This window comes from Durio zibethinus, chromosome 1 (genome assembly GCF_047325235.1).
Source record: "Durio zibethinus cultivar Kanyao isolate XHJ-2024 chromosome 1, ASM4732523v1, whole genome shotgun sequence".
NCBI lineage: Eukaryota > Viridiplantae > Streptophyta > Magnoliopsida > Malvales > Malvaceae > Durio > Durio zibethinus.
The window spans coordinates 9814070-9825166 of record NC_143162.1 but is presented as its reverse complement, the minus strand read 5'-3'; the positions used below and the strand labels follow the sequence as shown (position 1 = coordinate 9825166).

The window sequence follows — 11097 nt, the reverse complement described above, 5'->3', positions numbered from 1 at the left end:
TATCACATAAAAATCGAATAATTATGCTTACATCTCATTCGCTCATAAACAATTGCTCTATGAAACAATCGAACTTGAACACAGTTTCTTGCCTACAATTTCGATGTAAACATGATACCATGTAGACCTATTTTCTTCGCTTGAGTAGATTACAATAGCATCATTTAAAGGTTTAAAGATTCCAAGAATCTCATGTCAAACTATCATATAAATATATATATATATATATGTTCCCCTTGTTCTGGTATACTGTATATCACATGCATTGACCGACCAAGTTTAGCAATTTCGCTACGGTTTCAGGGCGAAAACGTGTGGGTTTAAAGACGGAGACCCTTCTCGCAAATCACTATTTTCAACTTGGGAAAAGTCTAATTTTAATCACCCAAAAAAAAAACAAAAAGCCCTTCATTCTTCACAACGAACCTTCCAAAGAAATTACCAAAAAGAATTAAGTAGTTTTTATGTTAAAATAAGGAAAAGAATGTTACTCCAAAATTCATTCTCACTTTCTTCTACCCACCTAACACATATATAAGACTTAAGAGCAGTTCATTTAACAAAGATATTGCCCCAGGTGCATGCTTCTGAGTCAACTCTGCGCAGCCGGTGCTAAGTTTGGCCATGGATGTCGTTCAGATAGCCTATACAAAACACGAGATTGCCCCGGCAGTACCCCCATGGCTAAACAAAGGAGACAATGCATGGCAAATAACAGCATCGACTCTGGTAGGGATTCAAAGCATGCCTGCGCTTGTGATCCTCTACGCGAGTATTGTCAAGAAGAAATGGGCAGTGAATTCAGCCTTTATGGCTCTTTATGCCTTTGCTGCAGTCCTTATTTGTTGGGTCCTTTTATGCTACCGCATGGCCTTTGGTGACGAACTCCTCCCTTTTTGGGGTAAGGGTGCACCGGCTTTAGGCCAAAATTACCTTGTTGGCCGAGCCAAGGTCCCAGAGAGTACGCACAGGGTCACCGATGGTGACTATGAGACCACCGAACCTTTTTATCCAATGGCTTCGCTTGTATATTTTCAATTCACTTTTGCTGCTATTACTCTTATTTTGCTCGCCGGTTCTGTTCTTGGCCGCATGAATATTAAGGCCTGGATGGCTTTTGTGCCTCTATGGCTTATATTCTCCTATACTGTTGGAGCTTTTAGTCTCTGGGGTGGAGGCTTTCTCTATCACTGGGGTGTCATTGATTACTCTGGCGGATACGTTATTCACCTCTCCTCTGGGATCGCCGGTCTCACAGCCGCATACTGGGTAACATAAATCACCGTTCTTTTATTATCAAATTTCAAGGTTTATAGTTTCATACCTGTGTTCTTACAATTATATACAATATGACACAGGTTGGACCAAGGCTAAAGAGCGACAGAGAAAGGTTTCCACCAAACAATGTTTTGCTTATGCTTGCCGGTGCAGGGTTGTTGTGGATGGGATGGTCAGGGTTCAATGGAGGAGCACCATATGCTGCAAATATTAACTCTTCAATAGCAGTACTCAACACAAATGTTTGTGCAGCAACAAGCCTTCTTGTCTGGACATCTCTTGATGTTGTGTTCTTTGGGAAGCCTTCCGTAATTGGAGCTGTTCAGGGAATGATGACAGGGCTTGTTTGCATCACTCCAGGAGCAGGTTCGTAATTTAACAAAAAAAGAAAGTAAAAAAAAGAAAACGAGAATTTGGAGAATTATAGGGCAATTTTGCAGCAATCAATCCAATTTAGAACTTCAAACTTTTTGTTTTGTTCCAGGCTTGGTGCAATCATGGGCTGCTATAATTATGGGAATGCTTTCTGGCAGTATTCCATGGGTATCCATGATGATCCTTCACAAGAAATGCAGTTGGCTACAAAAGGTGCGTGACCGTACAACTTTTGTCCTCTTTTTTTGTTTCTTCTGTTTTGGTAAGTGCGTGGCTCCCATTCTAGATTTGAGGCTTGACTAACAGTTGGCTTAGTTTGATTTTTCTCATCACTTTTTCCACATTGAATGTGTATAAAGTTTGACCCCCAAAACATTAGATGGTCTAGAAGGATAGGTAGGTGATTTTAAGAGCACTAGTGGCAAAATGTCCGAAGTCATTGACTTTAGGATGCCTAAGGTTTAAGTTTGTGGCCAGGCCACATACCAGGCTAGAAGATCAAATTCTGAACCAACCGTCTCCTCAACTTGCAAACCTGCATGCTTGACCATCAATTAGGCTTCACTTTTTGTCAAAAAGATGCTAGTACGAGTTAATTGCTAAAATGATTGGTGTATGAATTCTCCTTTGCTGTTGGTCATCCGTATAAAAGAGGTTTAAGCTGATTAATGAGTTCATTTTTAATCCCATGTAAAATATGAACCACCAGCTAGCTAATACATAATTCATTAATTCTGATGCTCGTTGTCTTTCCTGTCTTTTCCATTATGCTTGAAACAATAAATATAACAATGTCAAAGTAATATATCATAATAAACTTACAATAATATATAATAATCAATAATTAATAATACAAAAAAAAATAAAGCACATTAAGATTTACGTGAAAAGCTCTTCAATGTAAAAAAAAAATTAAGGACTACTAGAAAAATTTTTACTATCAAATAATGAATATACAAAGTGCTTTTCTAGCTAAAACTAGAGCTAATCAATAACTAAAGAGAGACAATTGGATAAATCTCACCAACTAGGTGACTCAATAAATATACACTGGATTTATTCTTAGAGAGCTTCAAACCTGATCTTTACCGTTCAAAATGTAGAATTTTGAATCATAAATCTGCTGATAAAATTTCAACTCAATCGGACCATGATCGACTTCCGTTCTACCAACTCTCCCTTCTCTCTTTTTTCTCTATTTTTTTAGCTTTTTTTCTTTCTTTTCTTGATTTGTGACACCATATTAAAACAGTCTCATATCATTTTATTAAGTAGCTAAAGATCTGTGTAAAAAGAAAAACCAAAGCCTATGGCCTTTGATTAATCCAAACCCAATTACATGGGGCTGGATCTCATTTCCTAACAATCTCTCCCTCCAGCCCTATTTGAAGGATATTTATCAACATAGCAGTTTTATTTGAAACTTACCATGGCCAAAAAACCCATTCTGACTAAATTATTGTAGAGCTTAAGCTTCTCCTTAAGAAGTGTCTTAGTCAACATATTTGTTAAATTCTCATAAGTATGGACTTTCTTCTACAACATTTATTGTTCTTCAATCACTGAACGTAACCAGTGATATCTAACATTAATGTGCTTTGTTTTAGCATGGTACATGACATTCATACTCAAATTTAAAGCACTCTAGCTATCATAAAGCACTACATACTATTTCTAATTCAACCTCAATTCAAGAAGAAAACATTTCATCCAAAGCATTTCTTTACCTGCTTTGGTTGCTGCAATATACTTAGCCTCTGTAGTTGAGAAAGCAACATCTTCTACAACTTAGATTGCTATGACACAACTCCTCTTGCAAAAGTGAACAAATACCCTGAAGTAGATTTCTTACCATCAAGATCACCTGTCATGCCAACATCAGTAAACCTTTCTAGAACTAGTTGTGAAACTCCATAACTCAAACACATTTTTAAGGTGCCCCCAAATATCTAAAAATCATTTCACTGCTTCCTAGTAAACCTTTCTCAGATTAGAAAGAAATCTACTCACTATACCAACTGCATTAGTAATGTCTGGCCATGTACAAATCATAAGATACATTAAAGAACCGATTACAGAAGAATAAAAAATACTAGACTTAGCTAGTTGCTCTTTCTTAGACACCGGACAAGATTTTTTACTCAGATGAAAATAGTTGGCAAGTCGAATGCTAACTAATTTAGTATGTTGCATGTTGAATCTACAAGCACCCATTCAACATACTTTTCTTGTGACAACTATAAGTTTTCAGCTCTCCTATCCCGGATAATGTTCATACCAAGAATTTACTTTACTAGACCTAAATCATTCATATCAAAGGACTTAGACAATTGTTCTTTCAACCTGTAAACCATACCAGCATTTTGTCATACAATCAACATATCATCAACATATAATAAGAGAATAATGAAGTTACCATTAAAAAATTTTTTGATATACACACAAGGATTCATTGCCGTTCTTTTATAGCTGTGGTTCACCATAAAAGAATCAAACTTTTTGTACCACTATCGCGGAGCTTGTTTTAAGCCATACAAACTTTTTTTCAATTTGTAAACTAAGTGCTCTTTCCCTTTTACTTCAAAACCCTTAGGCTGATTCATATAACTGTCCTCCTGCAAGTCACCATACAAGAATGAAGTCTTGACATCAAATTGCTCAAGCTCAAGATTCAAACTAGTTGCTAATCCCAGTATCACTCAAATGAAACTCATCTTTACAACTAGAGAAAAGATCTCATCAAAATTGATGCTCAATTTTTTAGAAAACTTTTCACCACCAATCGAGCTTTGTACCTTACTAGTTTGTCACCATCTTTTTTCAATTTAAACGCACATTTATTTTTCAATGGCCTCTTCCCTTTCAAAAATTTAACAAGATCATAAGTACTATTTTTTTGCAATGACTTTATTTTTTTTTCATTGCTTTTAACTAGTACTGTCTATCTGGAGTAGCTTGCACATCTTAAAAGCTCTCTGACTTTCCTTCACTGGTAACTAATATAAAATCTAAACTTGGATACCTGATAGATGGCCTATGCTCTCTAGTAGATCTTCTAAGCTAAGACTCTACATCACTTAATGCCAAAGGTAGCTCATCTTGCTCAACACTCTCTAGTGGAAAAGATTGCTCCTCTTGCCCAAAATTGATTATATCTGGCTCATCACTAATTATGACTGGCTCATTCATATCTTCAAGTTCTGTTTCTTACTCATTTTCACCATCTGTGACTTTTTCTTATAGAACTCTTGTCAGTATTGAAACATTACACTTAATAGTAACTCGTGTAGTTTTCTCATTTTTTTCAAGGTCTACTATAGTTTTTTCTTCATAAAAGATCACATTTTTACTTTCGATTATCTTTCTCTTCACTGGATCTTATACCCTATAGCCAAATTTCTCATCACTATATCCTATAAACACACACTGTGTAGGTTTACTATCAAGCTTTGACCTCTATTCTTTTGATACATACATGAATGCTTTATATATGAAAACTTTCAAGTAAGAGTATAAAGCATCTTTCTCTATCCACACTCTTTCTGGAATGTCAAAGCCTAAAGGAACTAACGGTGATCTATTAAGTAAATAACAAGCTGTGTTGACTGTTTCACCCTAGAATGGCTTTCGTAATTTTGTCATCCTCAACATGCATCTAACTTTTCTATAATGGTGTAGTTCATCCTTTTAGATACACCATTATGTTGTAGTGTTCAAGGTTCTATCATCTTATGCCCGATCCCATGCTTTAAACAGTACTCTTCAAAGTCTTTGAATGTATATTCCCTATCATTATCAGTCCAAATACACTTCAAGGGTAACCCTATCATCATTTTCACCATGGCATGAAATTTTTTAAAATACTATAATACCTGGCTTTTATTTTTCAATATATACACTTAAGTCTTACGTGAAGCATCATCAATAAAAGTAACAAAATACCTGTTATCACCTAATGACTCAACTTCAATAGGATCACATATGTCAAAATAAATTAATTCCAATCTATTTTCTTTTCTTTAAGAACTTTTATAAAAAAAAAACTCCATGATGCTTATCAAACAAACAATGATCACATGAATCGAGAGACACACTTTTAGTCAAGAGAATGAGATACTGCCTTACCAAAACTTGTAACCATTTTTCACTCATGTGTACCAACCTTTTATGCCACAAGTTTGCTAAAGCATCATCCTCAATGGTATTTATTTAGTTGTTGTTCAATTGCATCTATGTCTTATATATTGTGTAGCATAATTTTCCCTTGCAACTACCATAAATCCTTTGAGAAGCTTTCACTGCGTATTTTTTTGTCGACTCTCATATCCCTCTTTATCAAGGATATTAATAGCAAGCAAGTTCATTCTCATATCTGAAATGTGTTTGGCATCCCTTAAAGTCAACATGTAGCCTATACTAGTTTATACAATAATATCACCAGTCCTAACAATCTGTGACACATTCTTGTTTTTCATCTTGATGTAACCAAAGTCTCATACTTTGTAAGTTGTAAACAACTATCTCTTAAGAACACAATGATATATCGCTCTTGTGTCAACTATCCACTTAATGCCAGGATCACCAACATGATTACAATCACCTTGTGTATAAATCAAAGTAACTGAATCACTATCTCAATTCACTACTGTAATATTACCATCATCTAAACTCTTGCCTTTCTCATCTTTCTGCTCTTGCTTCAAGATTTTATAGTATCGTTTTATATAACCTACTTCACCATAATGAAAACACTTCATTTTATCTTTGGACTTGAATCTATGTTTAGACTTACTATAACATTTTGAGTTCTGACCTCTATTGATGTTTTTACCCTTGTTCTCTGTGACCAAAGCTTGATTCTTAGGGTCTATATCTTTTCGCCTTGCTTCTTCATTAAGCATATTATCTTTTACCATCTCCAATGTCATCTTATAATTAGGAGCTAAATTAAGAACAGTCACAACTAGAGTATTTCAGTTGTCTAGCAATGAACCCAAAAGAAATAATATCTTTATTTTATTATCCATCTTAAGCTCCACAGTAGTCATCCGATTAAATATATCTTGAAAATCACTCAAGTACTCTGTAATAGATCGTCCATCCCTGTACTATAAAGTTACAAGCTTTTTAACAAATATAACTTTATTCATACTTGTTTTTTTCTCATACAATGCTGTCAATTTTTCTCAAATAATGTGGGCATCTACCTCCTGCGCTACATAATGAAATATGTTGATATCAACCCATTTTCTAATTATAGCCAGCGTCTTTCAGCCTAACTTTTTTTTAATTTTCATCTTTTATATCTGCTACTTTAGTCGAATCACCCAATATTAGCTCATACAAATCTTTACAGTATAAATGATCTTCTATCATAGGCTTTCAAATTGAATAATTTGATGCTATTAATTTTATCATAGAACTTGTATCACTTTTCATGATTTCAAACAAAATTTACTTCTATCTTGGGTTACTTTTGTATCGTTGTCTCAAAATAACCTTCGCTCTGATACCACTTGTTGGGCCTGAAGCAATAAACACAATAGCGCAGAAGCAATATATCGCAATAAACCCACAACAATAGACAACAATCAATAATCAATAATGCAGGAAAAATAAAATACATCAAGATTTACGTGAAAAACCCTCCAGTGTAGAGAAAAAAAATCACGAAACATCAAAAAAATTTTCACTATCAAATAATAAATATACAAAGTTCTTATCTAGCTAAAACTAGAGCTAATCAACAATTAGAAAGAGACAATTGAAGAAATCTCACCAAATAGGTGACTCAACAAATACACAATGAATTTATTCCTATAAAGCTTCAAACCCAATCTTTACCGTTCATAATGTAAAACTTTGAATCATAAACCTATTGACAAAATTTCAGCTTAATCAGACTACGGATCGATTTTCGTTCTACCAACTCTTCCTTTTCCCTTTTCTCTCTATTTATTTAGGTTTTCTTCTTTCTTTTCTTGGTTCACCACCTTAAAACAACCTCACCTCATTTTTATTTTCTTGGTTCACCACCTTAAAACAACCCCATCTCATTTTATTAAGTAGTTAGGTCTCTATGTAAGAAAAAAGATCAAAATCTATGACTTTTGATTAATCCAAACCCAATTACATGAGACTAGACCCATTTTCCTAACATTTTCTCTTTGCTTAAATTCATCGTTTGTCGAAAGAAAACGATCAGGTTCGCTCCACTTTTTGGAAATTTAACACCCAGTCACGTTCAGTGATGGAATTTATGACTTATGAGCATTTGTAATCATGTTTCCAATCTTGATTCTTGAATTGCCAGAGCTGAGAATTCTTGACCATTATCTACGGGTTAAAAAAAAAAGACCCTATATAAAAATATTGACGTCCACCCTTGATTAAAAGATCCCATTGGAGTTTCCTGTTAAGTGAGATTTGATCTTTTACTTTGTCTATTTCCCACGTTTGAAATCCCTGTTAATTCTTCCTTTAATAAATTCAGAAGATAGAGCTATCCTTTTGTTTTATTTTTAAAAAAATTGCTTAGTCCAAACAAGAATTGCCAATTCAATTTGGTACATAAATACAAATAACCATTGGTACAAGGCTTGTAACAAAATGAATTCTAGTTGAATAATTAATTTCATACCACAATGTTGAGGTCATCCAAATTTACTGGGATGTTTTCGATGGAATAATCAAGGCCTAAAATTCTTCTGAAATACTAGTACTGTTTTTTCGTATGTTTTGAAATATGAACTTAACTATTTTGTGCTTTTATTTGACTGCAGGTAGATGATACTCTTGGTGTATTTCACACGCATGCTGTGGCTGGCCTGTTGGGCGGCCTCCTCACTGGGCTATTGGCAGAGCCAGACCTCTGCAGGCTCATACTACCAATCGACACAAGGGGTGCATTTTATGGTGGCAATGGAGGAGTGCAATTCTTGAAGCAAATGGTAGCAGCCTTGTTTGTTATTGCTTGGAATGTAGCGTCCACAACAATAATTCTTCTAGTAATAAGGCTGTACATACCATTAAGGATGCCCGATAACCAGCTTGAGATTGGAGATGATGCCGTCCATGGGGAAGAAGCTTATGCTCTTTGGGGTGATGGAGAAAAATATGACCCAAGAAAGCACGGTTGGCATACGCCTCCATACTCAGGGATGACAGCGCCTTCACCTTATGTGAATGGTGCAAGAGGAGTAACCATCAGTCTGTAGCTACATGCAAACATGAATAAAATAGAAATATTTGCTTTAAATATGATTTTCTTGGTGTGAGATTGCTTTATCAGAAGTAGAGGTCCCAAGCTCCTGGCTTCTTGAATTTTGAGAATGGAGACCATTGCCAGTGTGGTCTGCTAGTATTAAAGTACCCTGCAAAGGGGATTGTTTCTGTTTTGATCTCAGCATTATTGTTCTTTAGTCGTGTGTTTAATTAGTTGAATCACTGTAAGGCATTAGTTGAAGCTTCGAACAAACCTATCATGGCGAATGTTCAACCAAAATTTGTTCAATCCATACAGCAGAGACAAAAGATTGGCAAGCATGAAATATTACCCGACCTTGACCGCAGCAGAAAAAGTGGATTTTTTTTTGGGGGGGGGGGGGGGGGGGGGGGGTGATGGCAGGGGGAGAAAAACAACAGCAAAGAACCAAGTTCATCACCTATTGGATTCCTTTCTCACCGAAAAATCTCTAAACAATTTCCTATTCCTCTTGAAGAATATCTATTATCTATCGGTGGCTGAAACCTTTTTTTTTTTTAAGCAAACGATTTTAGAAGTAAGATTTCACTGGCTAGCAATTATAAATGAAAAGAAAGTTAAAAGTGGTAGAAGATTGCCTTAAATTAAAACAACTGATATAGATACCTAAGCAATGACTTTAACGATCTAAGTTCAAGCATGCCCTGTGTCACGGGCTAAGCTTTCTCTTAACGAAACAATAGATCATGCGGCATTTGGATAGATGCTTTCACATAAGTCAACCAAGAATAATTCAATATCTAAATAGGCAACCAACTAGCCATAAATTAATCTCAAGAATACACAACAATATATTGAGGCATAATGGGAGCACACCAAGGCGACCCCCAACATTCCTATAAAAAAAAGTGTTTTATTAATATCAAGAATAGTACAAGTACAAAAGGAGCATTGAGTCTTCCCACCATCATCGAGGCTAGAGGGATAACCTTATATGGGTGGTCTAGCACGTACCTTAACTAGAGAGGCAGCCAACAACATGCCAACTGCTCACCCCCTTTAAATAGCTTAAGAGATATGCTACCAAGAAGCATTACAATGTTCGAAATGAGAACACTTTTTCCCAGCACATGAGCTCTACCCTCCCCTTTGACACCTCTACCCAGTCATGGCCTTATACATGGGTGGCTTATAACATTTTATGCCTAATCATGACCTTATACAAGGTTGGCTCATGACATCCTCCCCTACCTATTCTATCGACACACTCATCAACTTGTTAGCCTAGAATTCTTCAATCTTCTGGTTGAATGCTCAGAGGTCATAGTCTATCTCCTAACTGGTTTCTTTTGGTCCTAAGCTCTCCCACTTCATTAGATATTCATGGACTATTTTCGAGATAGTCGGGATATCATGTTAACTAAAATCTCTTCAACTCGATGTTTGATAGCGATTTCATGGTAATGATAACCCTGGTTGATTCACTGCGACTTGCATCTATGAGGTATGTATGATAAGGCTTCAAATTACTCACATGGAACACTAGATACACCTTCATCCATTTTGATGGATCGATTTTATAAGAGGCATTCCCCATTTTGGAAAGGATCTTCACTAGACCCTTATACTTACGCACCAACCTATGATCTTGTTTTTTTAATAACCTGGTTTGTTCAGGCACTAGTTTGACAAGAACAATATTACCAACTTTGAATTGTTATGCCCTTCAGTCTTTGTTTGCCCATTTTGACATGCACTTTGATGCCTTTTCTAAGTATGCTTACGTAATTTTTGTGTTTTATCTCCATTCTTTGCTAAGGTTGAAGGCTCACAGATTTTTTCTTCAATATGGCTCAAGGGATATATGCGGTAGTCTTGGTAGTTGTCCAATGACCACTTCAAATGGACTCTTGTTTGAGGACGAACACTTGTTGGAATTAAAACAAAGCTAAGCTACAATGAAGGTCAATTCTTTTGATTAGCTTGAATAAAGTGTCTTAAGTACTCATCCAACAACCCATTGAATCATTAGTCTGACCATCAATTTACAGGTGATAACTTGAAGAAATGTTAAGTTGGGATCCCAAGATCTTGAAAAGTTCTGTTTAGAATAACCCAGTGAATCTCGGACCCCTGTCATTGACAATAGTTTTAGGAAGGCTCTAATACTTGATTACATATTTAAATATTAGTCATGCCATATCTTCCATGGTACAATACTTTTGGGTTAGAATGAATGT

At 35.6% G+C, this 11097-nt stretch overlaps 1 protein-coding gene across 1 annotated transcript; it reads left to right on the top strand.

Annotated features, from left to right (window-relative positions):
* The first annotated feature begins 435 nt into the window (after window positions 1–435).
* Window positions 436–9058, top strand: LOC111312080 (ammonium transporter 2-like). The gene is made up of 4 exons (XM_022912059.2): window positions 436–1269; window positions 1359–1644; window positions 1763–1866; window positions 8436–9058. Exons 1-4 carry the CDS (start codon window positions 625–627, stop codon window positions 8868–8870), a joined length of 1470 nt encoding a protein of 489 aa, XP_022767794.2. The 5' UTR covers window positions 436–624; the 3' UTR covers window positions 8871–9058.
* Window positions 9059–11097: the final 2039 nt, after the last annotated feature.

Coding starts and splice junctions, on each gene's coding strand:
- LOC111312080 (XM_022912059.2), top strand. CDS start 625: ATGGATGTCGTTCAGATAGCCTATACAAAACACGAGATTGCCCCGGCA. Junction 1,645..1,762: donor TTGCATCACTCCAGGAGCAG/GTTCGTAATTTA, acceptor GTTTTGTTCCAG/GCTTGGTGCAATCATGGGCT. Junction 1,867..8,435: donor AATGCAGTTGGCTACAAAAG/GTGCGTGACCGT, acceptor ATTTGACTGCAG/GTAGATGATACTCTTGGTGT.